The sequence below is a fragment of the Pseudopodoces humilis genome, chromosome 19, assembly GCF_049639895.1.
Source record: "Pseudopodoces humilis isolate 2021_Gansu_Grassland_sample_001 chromosome 19, ASM4963989v1, whole genome shotgun sequence".
NCBI lineage: Eukaryota > Metazoa > Chordata > Aves > Passeriformes > Paridae > Pseudopodoces > Pseudopodoces humilis.
In genome coordinates, this window is record NC_142218.1 from 13,595,248 (window position 1) to 13,615,405 (window position 20,158).

The window sequence follows — 20,158 nt, forward strand, 5'->3', positions numbered from 1 at the left end:
AGCAGTCCAGGACAGCGCCCTTCCCTCCCCGAGGCCTCCAGCCTTTGCCAGCCCAGGGAGCTGAGCAGGGCAGTTTGTGAGCACTTTCTGCAGGAAGGAAGGATGGAAGTGGTGCAGGGAATTCCTCTTTGCGATGCCACAGCGGCTCAGCCCACCTAAATGTTCTGGGTGTTAATTTAACACATCCCGTTAGCACTGTTCGATTAATAACGCAGCAAGGAACGCACCGGGCACACCGAGGGTGAAGGCTGGAGGTGCGGGCAGGGCTCTGGGGCCGGGCACGGCTCTGGGGTTCAGGCCGGGGGCCGGGCAGGGTTCGGGGTTCAGGCCGGGGGCCGGGCAGGGTTCGGGGTTCAGGCCGGGGGCCGGGCAGGGTTCGGGGTTCAGCCGCGCCGCTCCGCTGCCTCGGGGCGCTGCCTGCCCGGGGCCGCTGAAGGCCGGCACCGCCGCAGCCTCGCGGCCGCCACTGAGCATGCTCGGCTCCCGCACATCCGCCGGCGCCCGGCGGCCGAGCAGCGGCAGCGGAGCCGGAGCCGGTGCCGGTGCCGGCGGGCTCGGCCCGCGCAGGAGGCGGCGGCGGGGCCGCCATGAACCGCGGCGGGGCGGGGGCGGCGCCCGCCTTCCCCGGCCCCGTGCAGTGTAAGTGCTGCGCCATGCGCGCTCCGGGGCCCGCGCGGCGCCGGCACGGGGGAGCCGGGGCCTGCCGGGGCCCCGGAACCTGAGTAGCGCATGAAACGGGCGGGAGCGGTGCCCGGGAACCTGGCTGGGGGGCGGGGGGGAAACCGGGAACCTGCGTGCGCGGGGCGGGCGCCGGCCGGGCGGGGCCGGACAGCGGGCAGGGGGCACCGGGCACCGGTCAGTGCGGCCGGACAGCGGCCAGAGGGCACCGGGCACCGGTCAGTGCGGCCGGACAGCGGCCAGAGGGTACCGGGCACCGGTCAGTGCCCCAGGACAGCGGCCAGAGGGCACCGGGCACCGGTCAGTGCGGCCGGACAGCGGCCAGAGGGTACCGGGCACCGGTCAGTGCCCCAGGACAGCGGCCAGAGGGCACCGGGCACCGGTCAGTGCCCCAGGACAGCGGCCAGAGGGCACCGGGCACCGGTCAGTGCGGCCGGACAGCGGCCAGGGGACAGCGGGCGGTGCTCCGTGGGTCCTGGGCGATGGTCCGTGCGTGCCCGGTAATGGTCCGTGTGTCCTGGGCGGTGGTCCGTGGATCTGGGGTGATGGATGCTCCATGAGCAGAGCTCCGTGGATCCTGGGGCATTGCCCACGCTCCGTGGGCGCTGGATGGGTCCGTGTGTCCCCCGAGGCTCCGTGCGGCGATGCCGCAGTCACTGGGCGAGTGCCCCCGGGGGACCCCGAGCCCTCTGGGGATGCATGCCCCCGTCCAGCAGTGCTCCCGCAGCTCGGGCAGCAGGATGTCCCTGTGCCACCCGGAGCAGTGTCACCCATCACCATCCCCCGGGCCGAGCTGACCGCGCCGTGTCCCCACAGTCCCCGGCAGCACCACGGTGCTGGTGGAGCTGACTCCCGACATCCACATCTGTGGCATCTGCAAGCAGCAGTTCAACAACCTGGACGCCTTTGTGGGGCACAAGCAGAGTGGCTGCCAGCTCACCAGTGCCACGGCCGGCGCCACCAGCACTGTCCAGTTCGTGTCCGAGGAGACCGTGCCAAGTACACAGGCTCAGAGCACGAGCAGGACCATTGCCTCCGAGACACAAACCATCACAGGTACCCAAACCTTCCTTCACAGGTACCCAAACCTTCCTTCACAGGTACCCAAACCTTCCTTCACAGGTACCCAAACCATCACAGGTACCCAAACCTTCCTTCACAGGTACCCAAACCATCACAGGTGCCCAAACCTTCTCAGGTACCCAGCCATCACAGGCACTGCCATGTCACCTGCCAGGTGCCAGCCCTCTGTCCCTGTGTCCCCATCACCCAGCTGAAATAGCCGTTTTCACATCAGCTGTCATGGAACCAAGGAAATGAAATAGTGCTGCGCTGCCTTCTTGGGTTTGTTATAACAATAGTTGCTTAATTTGCTAATTGAGATACAAGTTCTCTCAGAGAATTGCTCAATCTATTGTGTTGTGGAACCAGCTTGTGCAAATTAATTAAAACTGTCGATACTTATAAAAAATACTGAAATTACTATGCATTTTAATTTTTTTTTGAGAGTGCTCTAGATGGAAAACAGACCCAGAATTGCTGTCAGGCACCCATCCAGACCTTTTTATGTGAGAACACTGCATTCCCTAACATTGCTCCCACAACTAATTGGCAGGAAAAATATTACTCAAAATTTCTGCCTATGTGAAGACTCGAGTGAGGTCCCAATCCTGGAGACATTTAAATAAAATTAGGATTTTGTTCCGTGTGTGAAGGTTTGCCCTTCTATATTTAGTGTTGTTTTATTTTGGTGTGGGACTTTACTAAACCCCGAGTTATTTGACTCTAATTTGGATAGACAGGTTAAGGCAGGGAATCTGGAAGAGCAGTGAAACAAACTGAATTCAGGGCCCACTTCCAGGAATTTTTGTATTATAATCCCTCAACTCACTGTGGGTTTTGGGTGAGTCATTTTTCTGCTTCATATTTACTCATCTTTAAAATGAGGACAGTTCTATCCATTTGCCCTTTCGGGCTATAGTGTTGTTTAATTGATTTAAAAGCTGCTACTTTGGCTGAGATATTTTCACCTGTTATTCTTGTGAGTAACAGCTAAAAACAGTGGAGTTGAAAGAGGCTGAACTTTTTTTAACAATTACAAAAATAATTTGTGGACAACATTTGCCATATAAATCATGATATTTTTTTCTCATTTGGGCTATAACACAAACAGAGTTGAAAAACAAATATATCTTTATTTGGTATTTGGAAGAGAAAAAAATTTTTCCTCCTCCCCCAGGTAAATAGGAACCCAGAAACAGGAATGTTGCTGGGAAAAAAAACAAAAACAGAATAGAGAATTCATTAAATTAGACAATAATTAGATTTTCCTTTTTATCTGATTAGAGAAGATAATGCTCTCACATGAAGTTTTTTGTGTGTTTAGTTTCTGCCCCAGAGTTTGTTTTTGAGCATGGCTACCAAACCTACCTGCCCAGCGAGAGCACAGAGCCTCCAGCTGCTGCTGTCGTCTCTACACCACCAAAAGCAAGGTCCAAGAAATCCTCCTCCTCCTCACTGCCACTGAAGAAACTCAGCTGCCTGTACCCAGGTGAGATGAGCATTGTACCTGCTGCCTTTTCATTTTAACGTGGAGAGCTTTTCTGTGGTGACACTCAGGAGATCTGATACCTGCAGCAGTGCTGGAGTGAGTTGCCTCTAAGGGGAAGCATTAGAAAACTCAAGTTCACAGGTGAGCTGGTCACTGAAGTAGATGTGAGTGAGCAAAATGAGGAATTAATTTTCTGTTTACAGTGGATTTTAAATTAAACACTGTTGAAAATAAACATGTACAGATTGTGGTAATGTATTTTTATTATTTTTTCTAGATTTTCCGTGAATTTAATGATGTTTATCTTACTGTTTTCAGGTTGTCAGTTCAAGACTTCCTATGGTATGAAGGATTTGGAACGTCATCGGCGAACACACACAGGTTTATATTCCTATATTTTCTTCTGGCTCAGTGTCCTTTCAGCTTTTTCACAAAAGCCATTTTCCTGTGAAGTAATGTCACTATGAACAGGATGTAGACGTGTCTGTACCTTGTAGTGTTGTCCTGCCTGTTGGGGACATGCCCCGCTCCAGGCACAGCTGTGACACTGGAGCACGGGAGGTTCAACTCCTGAGTGCACACCCTGTGTTCATCAGGGTGCAGAATGCTGCGAGTGCACACGCCTGCTTTGCTCTTTATATTAAAGCAATTCCATGATTTTAGCTCCCAGTTTTGGAGCTGCACAGGGAGAAGGCTCCAAAGGCTCTGCTGTTTGTTGCAGCTACGCCTGCAGCCTCGTGCCCAGCTCCTACAAACGCGTCCCTTTCCTGGTCAGCGTTCAGTCCGTGCTCTCTGCTGTAGCACCGCTTCCTCCCCGTGCCAGCCCCTGAGTGTGAGTGCTGCTGTTGCAGGAGACAAGCCCCACAAGTGCGAGGTGTGCAGCAAGTGCTTCAGCCGCAAGGACAAGCTGAAGATGCACATGCGCTCGCACACGGGCGTGAAGCCCTACAAGTGCAAGCACTGCGAGTACGCGGCGGCCGACAGCAGCAGCCTCAACAAGCACCAGCGCATCCACTCCAACGAGCGGCCCTTCAAGTGCCAGATCTGCCCCTACGCCAGCCGCAACTCCAGCCAGCTCACCGTGCACCTGCGCTCGCACACAGGTGGGGTCGTGCTCACATCCACGGCTGTAGGGGTTGGAGGGTCACAGAGGTGGGTTTAGGTCATGGACAGGTGTCCACATTCCCAAAAGGGATGATTTGAGTTCCCAGCAAGTCCCCCTTCAAGCGCCAAATCTGCCCATACGCCAGCTCACCGTGCACCTGCGCTCGCACACAGGTGGGGTCATGCTCACATCCACACCTGTAGGAGTTGGAGGGTCACAGAGATGGTTTTAGATCATGGACAGGTATCCAGATTCCCAAAAGGGATGATTTGAGTTCCCAGCAAGTCCCCCTTCAAGCACCAGATCTGCCCCTACACCAGCTCAGCTCCAGGCAGCTCACCGTGCACCTGCGCTCGCACACGGGTGGGGCTGTGCCCTCCTCACCTGGGCAGGTGAGCCCTGAGTGAGCACGCTGGTATTTCCAGCAGAATTCAATTTCTGTGCCATTCAATATTCCAGTAGCTGGGAAGGGATTTTAGGCTGACCTTTCTTTTTGGCATTTCTCATGTTAAGCAATTGAATTATGCTAAAACTCAAGCTTTAGTTTTGTTGTGTCTTCTATTTCTCCAAAATTAATATTTTTCTTTTCTTGTAAAAGGACTTTCATTTGCTGAAAAGAGGCACAAGAATTTTGAAAGTAGTCATTTCATCCTTGTTAGGTTAGAAAATGTCATGCACACACCAAATTTTAGAAGAAAAGTAAGACTGGGATGTAGAATGTATTGCTTACTGGAATTAAATTAATAATCCTCTCAAAGGTGAGCGTAATCCCCATTGCTCAGAGCGAGGTCATCTTCACAGAATTACTTGTTGAACTAGTCACTAAACATCAGCTTCCTGTTGATTTGAATGAAACTACTCTTAGAATTAATAATCCTATGGTCAGACACAAGTTTTTATCTAAATCCTGGCAGTGTCAGTTAGGGATGGGCAGAAATGGAAAGAAATACGGAGTAGGCCACTCTTTAAACAAACAGAACCAACATTTGCTATATTATTTTTCATATATTGTGCTACCCTGTATATAAAAATTAAGTCATTGAAATATGAACTGTGCCTTCATCAGCAAAGCAGATAAAAATTCAGTAGCTGAGTGTGCAGCTGAGGCTGTAAAATAAACTAGATGAACAAACAGTGTATCTTCATTAATAAAGTCTGTTTAATACAGACAGTACACCATGTATCTCAATTATTAAACAGATACAGGGATTAGCACAGTAGGCCACAACTTGATTTGAAAAATATGTAACTAAACCTATGACATATGTAGCTGGATAAGCAAATTATGCAAAATTATACAGCTCTCACAAACTCTATAAAATATTAACTTCTAAAATAAATCAGCCATTTGCAGTTTGATTATTAAAGAGGATAAATGCTTGTTGAACTAAATACACTTTCTTTTTCCTCCTCTCACCAAGAGTGTCATGGAACCTAAAAACACAATTCTTGCACTTGTTCAAAACAATGCCTACCTACAGACTTCAGGCTCAGGTATTTTAGAGAGCTGTGTTTTTAGATTAAATAAAGAAAAGGGACTAGTTATTTAGTTAGGTTGCTAAGTGTGCTTTGGATTTTTTTTTTAATGGCTTTAGAACAGACTGCCCGGAATTGATTAGGGATTAGCACAGCTCCACCTTAACGTGGTCGTGGATATTGTGACACCAGCCCGCAAATGCAGAAAATGCCAAATAATGGTTTTAGATCCAAGCGTGTCAGACCGGGTGATAATCCCGTGTCACGAAATTTCTCTTGGCTCTGAGAGCACCTTGTGGGTTCAGGACGAGGCAGCTGAACGGGATCCATCCCAGCAGTGTGTGCTGGTGTCACCTGTGCCTTCTGTTGGCAGGAGATGCCCCTTTCCAGTGCCAGATGTGCCCCGCCAAGTTCAAGATCAACTCGGACCTGAAGCGGCACCTGCGGGTGCACTCGGGGGAGAAGCCCTACAAGTGCGAGTTCTGCGAGGTGCGCTGCGCCATGAAGGGCAACCTGAAATCCCACGTGCGCATCAAGCACAGCATGGAGAACACCCTCAAGTGCCCCGAGTGCGACTTCCAGTGCGGCAACAAGACCAGCCTGCGGCACCACATCCGCAGCCACCAGCCCGAGCAGCCCGTGAAGTGCTCCGAGTGCAGCTACTCGTGCTCCAGCAAGGCGGCCCTGAAGGTGCACGAGCGCATCCACGGCAAGGAGCGGCCCTTCAAGTGCGAGTTCTGCAGCTTCGACACCAAGCAGCGCAGCAACCTCACCACCCACGTCCGCAAGGCCCACGGCGACAGGGCCAAGGGCAAGAGGCACTCGCTGGACAAGAAGGAAGGGGAGAGGCCGAAGCAGGGCGGCTCCAGGCAAGTAGCCAAGCTGGATGCCAAGAAGGCCTTTAAGTGCGACCTGTGCGACGCGTCCTTCGTGCGGGAGGATTCTCTGCGCAGCCACAAGAAGCAGCACAGCCTGTACAGCGCCAAGAACGGCGAGCTGGCTGTGCTGCAGCTCCAGATGGATCCCGGCCGCCAGCCCGGCGCCCCCATCGCCGTCAGTCACCTCCAGGTGCCTCTTCAGGCCGCTCAGGTGTCCCCGTACAACGAGGGGAGAGTCAAGATCATCGTGGGCCACCAGGTGCCTCAGGCCAACAGCGTGGTGCAGGCGGCCTCGGTGAACGTGGTGCCCCCGGCGCTGCTGGGCGCGGGGCAGGAGGAGGTCCTGGGCAGCGGCCGCCTGCAGCTGCTGGGCCAGGTCAGCGTGCTGGCCCCGGCCGCGGGGGCCGCGGGGCCGGGGGCAGAGCCGGCCGTGCTGCTGGGTGGCCACGAGCAGGGCGAGGGCAGCGCTCTGCACCAGGCCCTGCTGCCCACCGCCGCCCCCGAGCCACCCCCGGGGCAGGCCTTCATCGCCAGCTCCACCATCAGCTGCTCCGACCTGGAGGGGCTCAACGCCCTCATCCAGGAGGGAACCACCGAGGTGACCGTGGTCAGTGACGGGGGACAGAGCATCACCGTGTCCACGGCTGCTCCTCCTCCCCCCATCTTCTCGTCCTCCTCCCACAGCGAGGGCCCCAAGCAGACCTATTCCATCATCCAGAGCGGGGCACACACGGCCCTGCTGTGTCCCGCGGACTCCATCCCCGATTAGGCACGGGATGCTCTGGACACCGTTCTCTCCTGGGGCACTGTTGAGCCTGGGGAATGCACAGGACACGACTGAGTGCAGGATTTGTCCTCCAGAGCCAAATACCTTCCACTTCCATGCCGTGTTTGTCCGTACACTGAAGCATCTTGTGTGTGTGAGGAGGGTGTGTTTGTATTTCTGTGCCTCCGTTGCAGTCGGTCTCTGCTCCTTGGAAAATCCAAGCAGCTGTCACCAGTGTCCCCAGGCAGTGGCATCCCCGAGCATGGCTCTTGTGAAAGCAGAAATCCTCACCTTGTGCTGAATTGTTTGGTGCACACACAAGAGAATTTCTGAGCCATTGTGGAGGCTGGATAAGTGAGGTGTCAGTCCTGTGCTCTGTGTGCCCCGGCTGAGCCCTAAGGGAGCCCTGCTGGCTCTGCTCCAGCCCAGGTGAGCTCCGAGGGGCTGTGCTCAGTGCCTGGAGAAATTGGTAGCACCTGGCACTTGAGATGTTTATGCAGAGACCAGGTGGTTGTTTTTAGAAAGCAAAAGAATGTTGTCCCTCTCTCAGTAGTAACTAACTTTGTTTAGCAACAACACAAATCATCTCTGGCATGGCGATGGCTGTCAGAGGTGCCTGTGAATTTAAAACAACTGGAAATATATTTTTTACAAACACTACTTACCTTCTGTTTTTATTTTCATGCTGCCTGTTGGGAGTTGCATGGGTGGTAAAAGTGCACTACAGTTTGGGTCTTCTTTTCACTTTAAAGATTGAATTTAATTTAAAATTAAAAAAAAATCTAATCTAAGGTCTGTCACTCCAGCAGAAATTCAGGGTGGATCACAAGGAGATGGTAATTAATTATATTTATAATAATATTATAAATATTTATATAGTTACAATAAATATTTCATTTTATACTTTAAATATATACATATATTAAAATAATTAAATGGTAAATACTATAATATATTCATTTTATTTATTTTATTTTTATTTTATTAATGGTTAATATTATATTAAATTTTATATAAAATTTTATTTTAAATTGTGTATATATATATATTTATATATATATATATAATTTATAATTTTTTATGGACATTTCTCTGATGAAGGAATTCCAGGCTGTATTTTAAACTGTGGAATTGCCCGTGGAAAGGTACCACAAGCTAAAAGCAATGAATTTCCCCATCCTCGGCTCCCAGTGTCATCCATAGGTGGTGCCAGAGGCCCAGGGAAGCTTTGGAGTGTGCTCTGCCTCCTGGATGATCCTTCCTGTTTAACACTTCCCTGTAAAAACATTTCAAAATCCAGTTTTTTAAGATGATAACAAAAGCTCGGCTGTAAAAATCTCACCTTAAAGAAAAAGCTGCAGATATAAAGAAATGCCCAAAGTTTTCTACAAGAGGCATATCTGTGGCCAAAACATCACCTCACAATTCATGTTAAATTGATAATATTTTGCTCCCTGTTAATTAATTTTACCTGTTGGTGGTTCCCAGCTGTAGAACTGTCGGGCACCACCAGAATGATAAAACCCGAGGGATTTTGGCAGAGCTGCTGGTTTGAATAATTGAGTTTAATAACAGAGTTTATCTGTGCTGGCCCTGGCCAGGAGTCACCTGCAGTCCAGTGCCACAGCTCCGTTATCTGCAGCTGCTCAGAAAGCCTCGAGAACCTTCTCGAGTAGGAAACCAGCAGATCTGGCATATTGCCAAGCCTCACCTTGGTGCTGGGCCTCCGAGATAAACAGGAAAGATAACAGGATGGTGTGAATGAACACACAGGGCTTGCTGCAGCTTCCACCTTGTTCTGCTGATTGCACCATGCCAGCGATCTAGAGCCTTCTTCCTCCCCTGAGACAAGCAACAGCTGATAACCAAGGCTCACACCGGGGCAATTTCTTTTCTGTTTGCCCTTCCAATATTCTGGCTTGGTTTCTGGGTATGGCAGTGATGGTCTGTGTGTTTTGGAGCTGGCAGGAGCAGGTTGTTTTAATCTCTTCATACATTCTTCATGTTATTAGCAGAGCCATCCCAGGAGGAGCCTGCTAATTCAGAACAAGTGTCTCTTGCAGGGCTCTCCTGCTCTTGAGCACATGGTAAATAAATGTTCTGCCATGGCCTCAGAGCTCTGCAGCAAGCTGGCTCTTTTCAGCACAAAATATCGGGATGGATTTTTGTTCCTGCTACCTGGACATCCCCAGGCTCCCCTGGTAAGTTCTGGGCCCAGGAGCAGAGCCCAGTGGTTCCAGTGCTGCTCACCCAGCACAGCCCTGGCTCCCAGAGGGAAAATCTGGATATCCCACCCAGCACAGCCCTGGCTCCCAGAGGGAAAATCTGGATATCCCACCCAGCACAGCCCTGGCTCCCAGAGGGAAGGGGAAATGTGGATATCCCACCCAGCACAGCCCAGGCAGGCTCTGCTCTCGGCACAGGCTCTTTCCCAGTTTCCCCTTTGTGTCCCAGGTTTATGGTGTGTCACAGCCTCCCTTCCCTGGGGATGGACTTGTGCCTGCCCAGGGATCTGAGGTTAGACTGGGCAGGCAGAGTGCAGAACCAGTGTGCATTTCCAATAAACCAGCCCCAGCCCTTGGGCCTTCCCAGCCCTTTGGGGTTTGTTGCTGTCCCTGACGCTGCTTTTTAAAGCCAGACCCAGTTCCACATGAGCTGATCCTCCACCAGACCTGCTGAAATGTGCTTTTCTCCTCTGCTTTTGTGAGGCAGGAGTACACAAAAGGAAAAAAAGCTGAAGAAAAATGTGTTTGGACACCTTTGACTGTGTTTTGGGGAGGCTGGTTCTGACTGACCCCAGTGGGGTTTGAACAGCACTGGATTAAACTTTATCAGTGGTGCTGTATCTTTTATGTGGTTTTGATAAAAACTTTAGCTGCTATTTGCATTAAAATGGGAGATTCCTGCCCCAAACCAGCCTCAGGTTGTCCCATGCACAGGGATTCCTGGATATTCCCCAGGAAGTGCTCCTGGATGAGTGGATGGGATCAAGTCCTCACCTCACATGAGGCCTAAAAGCAGCAGGACTTGGCCCAAAGCTGGCTCCTTTGGGAACTGGGGGAAAACCAAATATTTTATTGAACACATGTAGGGCTTGCAATTGAAAAATTGTAATCAAAATATTTCCCAATCATTTTGTTAGTGAGCTATTTATTACTGCTGTCATCTGACTGCACTGGAAAGTACCTTCTGTTGCAGGGTTTGAAATGTCAGAGACATGCCAAGACATTTTTTCTCTACAATACAAAGAACTGGGGAAAGGCTTGGTTTTTTTAAAACTTTAGATACCTTTATTCTGTATTTCTGAATCTTTATTTATTTGTGCTTGAAGTCAAAATATAGTCAGTCATCCTTTTTGCACTGTGCTGCTCTGGTGACTGCAAAAATATTTTCTGTGTCCTCAATGGCAAGAGCTCTATCCTATAATTTCAGGAATATTGACTGGCCACTCTAATGGCTTTTTACATCTCCAGCTGGAAAATCTTTAGCCTTGTTATTTAAATTTTAAGAAGGGAAACCAATATTGTTATGAGAAACTGATGTCTGCTGTCACTTACCCAATGACCTTTCATGAGGTGATAAAGGTTTCTATAGTGACCTGAGGAAATGATGTCTCAGGTATCAGCGTGAATTAAAAGTCTGTGGCAGGAAAAGCTTTCTTTTCTCTGTCTCTCAGGTATCCAGTTCTGCCTTTGTCTTTATTCCAGTTGCTGGACATGGAGAAGGACTCATAAAACATCCAGTGTTTGGTTACATGGCTGTCTTTAGAGGCTTCACAATGTTGTAGGGAAGGAAAAACATCCATGGCATAGCAGAGGTGGATTTTTTACAAGCTGTGTCCAACAGCCTCGTGTTCAGGGTCTGCTGCTGGAGTGGCACTGGATTCTGTAACCTGTGGGATCAGCCAATTTATTCCACAAGCCTCAGGAGCTGTGTTTGCCTCTCTAAAACCTGGAATTATCATTTACTGCAGACAGCTTTGACAGAGGTGTCCAAGTTCCTCGAATCAGACCTTGTGTAAACTTACCTTTAATTCTGAAAGTGAAAGCTCTTGGTTAGTGAGAGTGGCTGCATTTTGTAGGTAAAAGTTGAACATGATCTGGGAAATAATTAACTGAGGGCCCAGAGAGTGTTTTAAGATATTTTAATTTGGTTGGTGTGTTTTGGTTTGGTTTTATTTTAAAGACACACTGATGCTTTTCTGCTTCTTGTGCTGCTGGGTGAAGCAAGCTGTTACCAATGTCATCCAGTTTATCAATCCTGATGTGAGACACCTAAAAAAGCCGTGGAGAAACCTCCAACGTTTTCAGCTTGAGTTTCCCATTGATGTCTCCCAAAGTGAAGGACAGCTGATAAATCTTTGTGCTGTCTGTGCTGGCAGCATTTGAAATAAAGGCTGGCCCTGGATCCTGCTGCCCTGAACTGTCAGACAATTTTCCATCCTCTTGCTGGCCAAGCCCTGGGCCAGCAGAGGCAGAGCAAGGCCAGCCCTGAGCCCTCACCTCCCTCAGCCTGGTGCTTGTATTTGTGCTTTCTAAATGTCAGACTGAAAGAGAAAATCCAGCCCACCCCTTCTCCTAGCACAGAGCACAGCTTCCTCCTCCCCAAGTGTGTCTGCACCTCCTGCCTTTGGCCATCATCGATTATTCTATCAGTAATATCAGTACAGGGTAGATCAATTCTGTCAGTATTTGCACTGGAGCTGTGCTGATGGATTCCCCACCTGGAGAAGGTGCCCTGGAAGGATAATGTGAGGATGGGAATAACTTGGATACCTCAGTGATGAGCGAGATGCAAATTCCCAGCTAGATCCTGCAGATAGTCACATCTCCTGATGGCCCAGAGGAAAATTTGAAAGAACAGGAATGCATAAAGCTCAGCTGCATAATGCATAGCAGTCATAATTAATAGATTAAAGTCCTTTGTGAAACATGCTTTTTTATTCTAATAAAGGGGACTACAAATGGTGACACAGTTTTAACAAAACAGCAATGTGAGATGGATGCCATGTTAGAGTTGTAAAGCTGAAGAGGTGATAAAAATGTACCTAGGGTTTAAATTTTTACAAGACTGATGTAAGACTTATTACCTTAAATAGCAGCACTCTTCCTTGTCTCTGGGCACCTTGGATCATTCTGGTTCTCAAAGTACATAAAATTGCTGGGGCATTATTAAAAACTGACCAATCCTTGCTGCTTAGTGCCTCCTAAAAAGTTCAGGATTCATCCTGTGAATCACTTTGCCTTAACAATGTTAAATTTTGCTGTTGTTGTAAAATCATGGAGATCAGCCATTGATAGAACTTTAATTGGCTGGGGATGTTCATGATTTTTTCCTTTAAAAAAAAAAAAAAAAAAGCCTGCCAGCAAAATTGCTTTTTGGTGATGACTTGGCTTGAAAAGTGCTCTGCAGGGGCCCATTCCCAATTGATTATCTTTCACAGCTAATAGCTTCAAAGGCTATTTGGTGGACAGTCCAGTTTTACATTTAAATGTAAATCTCGATAGCCTTGACAGGCTGATGATCAGAGAAAAGAAAGGTAAAACCAGTAAAATGGGTGTACAGCTGGTATAACTTTCTCCAGCTCCTCCAGGCAGGGGCAGTTGAAGGGAAATGAAAATGGTTTCAGTCTGACAGAGCTCTCCGGAGGGGATGGAGTGGAAACTTCTGGAAGATGCAGCAGGGATGAGCTGGGAGCTCAGGTGACTGACACCGTTCTTATTCCATCCTCCCTGGCAGAAAAGGTGCACAAGGAATTCCTCAGCTCCCAAACATCTCAGCAGCTGTGAGGAGGTGCCATTTTCCTCATTTTTAATCTTTGTTGCCGTGGAAGCAGAGCACTCACCGCTCCTTTTCACTGCCTGATCCTCAGGGCCAAACAAGTCCAGAATTTTCCAGGCTTCCAAAGGAAGGGAAGGGAGAATGTTCAGTGCAGAACCCACAGAGAAACTGGAGATTAAGGAAAGAATGTCTAAGGAAGAGAGGGAGGTGGTTCAGGGGTACCTGGGGATGAGAGTACAGAAGTGTTTGGGGAACTGGGAAATCACCCCTTGCCCTCTGCTCTGATTTTCCCATGGATTTCTGGAATCATCTACATAAGGTGGAGAGGAGAAGAGAATGCTTTTGTTTAAATTCAGTTTAAATTCCACTCCAGTGGCACGATATTCCTGTGCAATGGAGTAGAGGGCATCTAAACCCTTTTCTTTTTTCTTCTTCATCTTTTATTTTTCTTCTTTTTGTTGTTGTTGTTGTTGGGGTTTTTTATTGGGTTTTTGTTTGTTTGTTTTGTCGTTGTTTGGGAGTTTTGTTTGAGTTTTGTTGTTGTTGTTGTTTGGTTTGGTTTGTGGTTTTTTTTTTCTTTGTTTTTAACTTCTACAGCTCCATAAATCCTCTGCACCAAATCCCAAACTCCCTTAGGAGTGCTGTCCAGCACATTGATCATGGCAGAATGGGATCAAAGCCAGGCAAAACCCACCTGCCTTTTATTTGTCCTTCAGGGGCAGCACTGTAAATTACCAATGATGCCCCCAGTGAAATCATATCCTCCTTCCAATACCAAATTCAAAAAAATGCACAGAACACGTTTAACAAAAATTGACACTTCTTCCTCTTTCCCCTGCCAAACTCACTCCCCCATTTCCTGACTTGCTTAGGAAGCACAAAGCCAAGGAACCAGCAGATCCAGAGACCACATCACCAGGTGGGGAAGGTTTGTGCCGTGGCAGAGCTCAGGCTTTGGGATGGTTCTGAGCCCGGTGGGATGGGCAGGACTGGCACCTGGTGCAGGATTTTGAGGAAAACCCCTCCAGGTGGAGCCAGGGATGAAAGCCCAGCTGGATCCTGGCAGTGCCTGAGCCTCAGCTGCTGCAAAGTGTTCAAATTGGAATTCATCCTCTTTTCCTCCCCGTGTAGGTAAGTCTTTAATAATAAATCCGGCTATCAATCCAGCAGCTATGAAAAGGGAGGATCCATAAATCCATGGATAAAATCCATGGGCAGAAATACAAGTTTCTGTCTGTATTAAGCTCTGAATAAATTATCCATGTGGCCACTGAACTTTGCAGTGATCTTTCCATTGACTTCAGGTCAGATCCCTCCTTAAAATCTGCTTTGTGAAATGACTGGTACAGAAACCAGAAACAAGCAAAAAAAAAAGAAAACTTTACTTGTTCTTTCACCTTTTGGCAGTTTCCTGCTCTGGGTTCAGCTTTCACAGATTTATTCCTTTGGCCCATTCGTGCAGAACTGGTCAATTTGCATGTGCAAATTTTTGTTCTTTGCCCTGTCTCTGTTCCATTGTGTGAGGTCAGTTTTTGCATTTGGTAAATAGAAATACTTTGTATTTGGAGAAAAAACTGGGCCACACACACAATTCTTCTGTTTACTACAACCAACAGCAGGTAGTACAAAAAGAAATAAATAAACAAACATGTTCCCCATTAAATCAATATTAATTCATGCAGAAAATCCACCTTCATCAAAGGTTTTCCATTTTGTGCCTCTCCATGTTATAAAGATGTTAATTTCTTTAAATCCCAAGGACAATCATTATTTTAGCTCATGTTTAGACACAGAGACTCTGCCATAAAATGAAGAACATTCCTCCCTTCTGCATTGTTATTAATGGGAAAACATTTACAAAACAGATTTTCCTCGAAGGGGACTTCCCAAAAACTTTTACATTTGTAAACATTTAAGTGTCACATAGAATTTAAACATTGAGTATAATTTACTGTATTCATGCTGGGTAAGAATCTGGGTGTTGATTACTTTCCTGTGAGCTGTTTTTTCTGCAGGAGCACGGTATCACTGTGGCAATCAAAGCAGTTTGGGGCATGGGGCTGTTTAGCATCCTGCTGATGAGTTATGCCATCAATACCAAACTGATTTCCAAGATAAACCCAACTGAGGCATAACAAAGCCCAAGTGATGGCCAACTGTGCTTATGTGATCATCTTACAGTGGTTACACAGCTCTGAGCTGCTTTTATCACCGGCCTGGTGATGCATTTATTGTGGGCTTTGCAGAGAAAAGGATTCAATTAAAAAGGCATCGTGGTGTTATCAGCCAAATTCTTCAGTTCAGCTCCTGGTGGTTAAACGAGTTACTCAGTTTACACTGAATGAATGGAAGAAAAATGGGGGCAGGAGCGATTTGTTAGAAAAGCAAATGAATTTGGGTACAGTTGCAGGAGGAGGACGTGAGGCCCCTGGGTGAGCACATCATCTCCTATGTACAAACAGCTGCTAATCTTATCAATGCAAAGATGCCTCCGTGCTGCATTTAAAAGCAAGCTGCCTTTATTCCAGCTCCCAGTCCATTGAAATCTGCTATAAATACCGATTTTATAACACTGCCCCAATGTATAAATTGCTCAGTTCAAAAGAAAAGCTTTTTTGGAGGAAGGGGGGAACGGAGTAAACTCAGTGCTGTAAAAGCTAAGTGGTTTTATTGGCACTTTAAAATACCCTTTTCTGCTGGACTCTATCAGCTCTGATTATATATAACAACACTGGTTATGTATTAAAAATGTGTGTCAATAGTTCTGGTAGCACTGTGATTTGTCACTTGTGTGCCAGAGGTCCCAACAGGCTTCGTTCACAGAACCTGGCCACGGCTCAGAGGGATCGCACAGGGGGATGTGTGTGGCTGGTAAATTGATAACAGCGTCCATCTCAGTGATTTAAATAAGAAACTTCATCTAAATGCCAGTGCAGGCTGCACTTGCACACCTCTCACAACCCTTTCCTGATGCCAGCACAGAAACTCAGGCTGCCACAGTGCAGGAGTTCATCAATGAAATGATTGATTAAACCTCGAGTAAAGAATAAGGACAATTCCTGTTTACACAGGCCAGCTGCTCTGTGGTTTAATTCGTGCCCTCGTAGGCAGAGCCCATGAACTGCTGCTCCCCAAACACCTCTGCTGTGGCAGGTAAAGCTGTATCTCACTGAAAGGTGTTAAACCCTGTGTTTTCCACTGGTGACCTACTCAGAAGCACCAGATCTGTTTTTTTGTGTGAGAGTACAGCCAGGATGGAGCCACTCAGACATCTCATCTCGCCTAAACTCCCTAAATAAGCAGCACTGAAAGCAAGCTGTATCCAAATGGCTTTCCCAGAGCAGTCAGGCTTTTCAAAGAGCGCTTTCAAGCCAGGAGTGGATATAAAACAGGGAATAAAGCTCCCCTGCGCTGGACACGAGCAAAGCTGTCCTCAGGCAGCAGGTGTGGAGCCTGTTCTGTGCAGGGAGGGCAACCTCTGCTTTTCAGCAGCTTGTTCTGCCTGTGTGTGAACTCACAGGCTGGGAAATGAAACATCCCCCAGGACAGCTCCCTCTTTGAATCCTCTCAGCTGTGTCCTACATAAATTACGGTGTGCTGAGACTGGAGGAAGTAATTTAATGCTGGAATTCTCCAAAGGCTCCGACCGCTGGTTTTGCTGAGGTGTAGCTGTGTTATGCATTATAGATAAACAGGGACTTTTGAAGACCCCCACCCCCTTCCTCGTGGTCTCCCACAGGAGTGAGATCAGTGAGGTTTTGTTGATAATTGCTGAGTACTCGGTGCTTTGGTTTCTTTTCAGACCATCCTCAGCTGAAGGCCAAGCCCAGAGGATCACCCAGCTGCTCCTCCTCCTGGGTGAGCTGCTTTGGCCACAGGTGGAGAACATTCCCTTTCCTCCTTCCCTCTGGATATTCCAGCTCCACCACTCCCCAGACCATCTCAGCTGTATCCCCCATCCTGACACTGCAGGCACTGAGCAGATCCTGTGTGAGGAGCTGCTGTTCCCTGCTTTGGTGCCCTCCTGGGGCAGGGCACCGTGTGCTGCCTGCAGCTGTTTCTGCAGGGCTTGGCTGCTCTGATCCATCTTCCTAAAGAAAATGCTGTTATTCTGGGTGCTCAAAGCTCTTGTGCTGTGCTGAGAGCCAAGCTTTCAGAGCATCCAGGGGAGAGCAGGAGCTGCATGTTTGGAACTAGCTGGGTGAGCTCCCAGCTCTGGGACAGAACCTCCTGCCAAATATCAGCCCTGGCTGATACCACTGAGTCCTCCTGTGGATGGGAAACTTGCAGGATTATCACTTTAGGGTGATAAAAGTGGCCCTGTTCTATTTATAAACCACCTACCTCTCTTTCAGTGGCGTACAAATAGAAGGTAAAAGAAATAATCTTTTGAAAACATTTTTGTTTGAAAACTCCTTTTATAACCTTGCAGTCCAGAGTGATGGGGACAGTCACAAAGAATTTTAAGCCTGCTCACATCCTGCCTGCTCTCTCTGGGAAGCAGTTTTCTCTGAGTCACATCAGTGTCAGCTTTGAATCACCCTTTGGAAGTTTCTCTCTCTGCACTGATACACAGCAAAATTCAACTGAGCCTGGAGCTGGGCTTTGCAAACCCTCCCTGTAAGACAAGAGATGTCTCATTCGCCCTTCTTTCACTCCCTGCTCGCTTTAGAGACACTGCTTTTTAGTTTACAAGTGGAAAAACTGTTAATAACTGTAGGGAGAACTTATATTTATTATTGTTATTCTGAAACGGGTTTGGTTATTTTAACAAAAGTTCTCTGAACTTTGCAGGCTGCCTGTTGTGCCGCGGTCTCTGGGTACCCAGCAGGATGCCGAGCTGCCCAGGTGTTTGTGGCTGGGCTCTGGTGAGGAGCAGCAGGGCTGAGCCCCTCCCGATGTGTCACATCCATCCCCCGGAGTCCCCAGCCACTTCTGGGAGCAGCCTTAAGATGTCACTGCCTGCCTTGGCCGCGGCTGGCTGCAGCAGGAAACAGGCTGTTATTTTTAACACATCTCCCCCTCCTCCGGGGAGTGACAGACAAGGTGCTGATGGCAATTGGCTGCTCTTACAGGCATTAATTAACTCGGCTAAAAGTCCCTTTAGTTTCCATTTCCTCCTGAGGAGCTGCAGCGCTGGGCAGCGCCCGGAGAGCAGAGAGAGCTGTCCTGCTGGGGATGGGGATGGGGATGGGGATGGGGATGGGGATGGGGATGGGGATGGGGATGGGGATGGGCTCTGCCCGATCCTGCTGCTCCCAGGCACCTTCCCTGGCAGGGATCCGAGTATCCCAGCTCCTTCCACTCCTCCTTCTCCAGCCCTGCTGTTTTTCCAGGTTTCACCGCTCTGCACTCTCCCTGCTCCTCATGCTGAACTGCTGAACCTCCCTGGGCTCACCTTATTCCCAGAGTTTCCTTGTTCTCTCCTGCTTTCCCAGAGCCCAATCCTTTTGTTCTCTCCTGCTTTCCCAGAGCCCAGTCCTTGCTGGAACACGTTTCTTTGGGGATGTGATGGTTTTTAGTGTCTGTACCGAGAGAGGATGGCTGCAGCTGCACCCCTGAAATGTTCTGAGCAAGGGTTGGGTTTTCCTGCTCCAGATCAGGTCCCTGCAGCTCCTGCTGCCCTGGGATGCTGCAGGGAGATTTCTGCGGAAATAAACCAATAAATAAACCCTGAAACAACCTTATTTCCCATCCAGCAGGCTGCTGGGACTGACTGCAGGGCTGGGCAGTGCCAGGTCTGCGGTAAAACCCACAATGTAAACAGCGTTAATTCACATTTCATTTTCCATCTGCAGTGGGGTGAGAGTGCAAAGCCAGGGGATGGTTGGTGACCTGTGCACAGCCTGCAGCTCCAACCCTCTCTCTCCTGCCAGATCCTGTCCGTGCCACCCTGGCCAGAATAACAACAACCACTGACAACCTCCAGTGATGGTTAAATTAAATCTGTAGTGTCCATCGTACTGACACCCACAGAGCTGGGAGTGGTGCCAGAGCTCTCTGTGCTTGGGAAGTCCTTGGGCACTCCAAGGAGTTGAACTGAACATGGAATTTCTACTCCAGTGCATTCAGAGATGCTGCATGTCCCCTGAGCATCTGGCACTGAACCAAGGTGAAACTGGGAAAGAGGTTTGATTTTTCATCTCCCTTTGCCCATCTTTACAATTGTTAGATATAGAAACACAAATCTGTATTTGAATATTTAAAATCTATATAAATATAAAATATTTCTAGAAAGAAAATTATGATTTCTAAAATATTTTGTCAGATGTTGCAGTTGCAGTTTTCCCTGCCCTGTTTCCTGCCCAGCCAGTACAATGCAGTAGGAACAACTCTGTATCTATAATTTACTCATAGGAATAAAATCAGTGTATAAATTCACATTAAAGCATACTTCCCTGTACAAATCTGTGACAAAACCCATCACATCTGCTGCTCCAGGATATTATTTTTGCTATTCTACCAACTCCTCCATCCTCTCTCACAGAAACTTTTTTTTCTTTATCATTCCACCACTGCCTAACTTGGCTCTAGTCTGCATTTTACTTCCTTACCATTAAAGTTAAAATTACCATTAAAATTAAAATGATTTAATTTTAACTGGTGGCTCCTGCAAGAGCTCTCTGTTGTTCCTGCAGAGCACAATCCCAGCAGGTCAGGCAGGAGTCCCCAGCCAGCAGCTGAGGTGACACAAGTGCCATGGGCAGAGCCATCAGCCCACAGCTCAGGTTTGTCCCTCCCCACCTGCTGAGGATTCCCAGCACATTTATCTCGGCAGGAAACGCTGCTGTCTGCCAGATTCCCAGTTCCCTTTACTGGGAGACCAGTGAGGGGGAACTGGGCACCCCCTTAACAGTGCTCATTAATTAGGAATATAAGTGAGGATGAAAAGAATTGCTTTCGTGTGGTGGAGTGAAACGTTA

The 20,158-nt window shown here is 48.4% G+C and overlaps 1 protein-coding gene across 1 annotated transcript; it reads left to right on the top strand.

The window, feature by feature from the left end:
• The first annotated feature begins 551 nt into the window (after nt 1-551).
• Nucleotides 552-8,114, top strand: ZFP64 (ZFP64 zinc finger protein). Its single transcript, XM_005524865.3, has 6 exons — nt 552-639; nt 1,495-1,734; nt 3,065-3,229; nt 3,548-3,610; nt 4,081-4,332; nt 6,184-8,114. The coding sequence occupies exons 1-6, from the start codon at nt 588-590 to the stop codon at nt 7,455-7,457; spliced, it is 2,046 nt and encodes a 681-aa protein (XP_005524922.2). The 5' UTR covers nt 552-587; the 3' UTR covers nt 7,458-8,114.
• Nucleotides 8,115-20,158: the final 12,044 nt, after the last annotated feature.

What these genes read in the sequence shown, in the direction of transcription:
- ZFP64 (XM_005524865.3), top strand. Translation starts at nt 588, where the DNA reads ATGAACCGCGGCGGGGCGGGGGCGGCGCCCGCCTTCCCCGGCCCCGTG. An exon ending in CTTCCCCGGCCCCGTGCAGT is followed by an intron (nt 640 to 1,494) that starts GTAAGTGCTGCG and finishes GTGTCCCCACAG; the next exon opens with TCCCCGGCAGCACCACGGTG. An exon ending in TCATCGGCGAACACACACAG is followed by an intron (nt 3,611 to 4,080) that starts GTTTATATTCCT and finishes CTGCTGTTGCAG; the next exon opens with GAGACAAGCCCCACAAGTGC.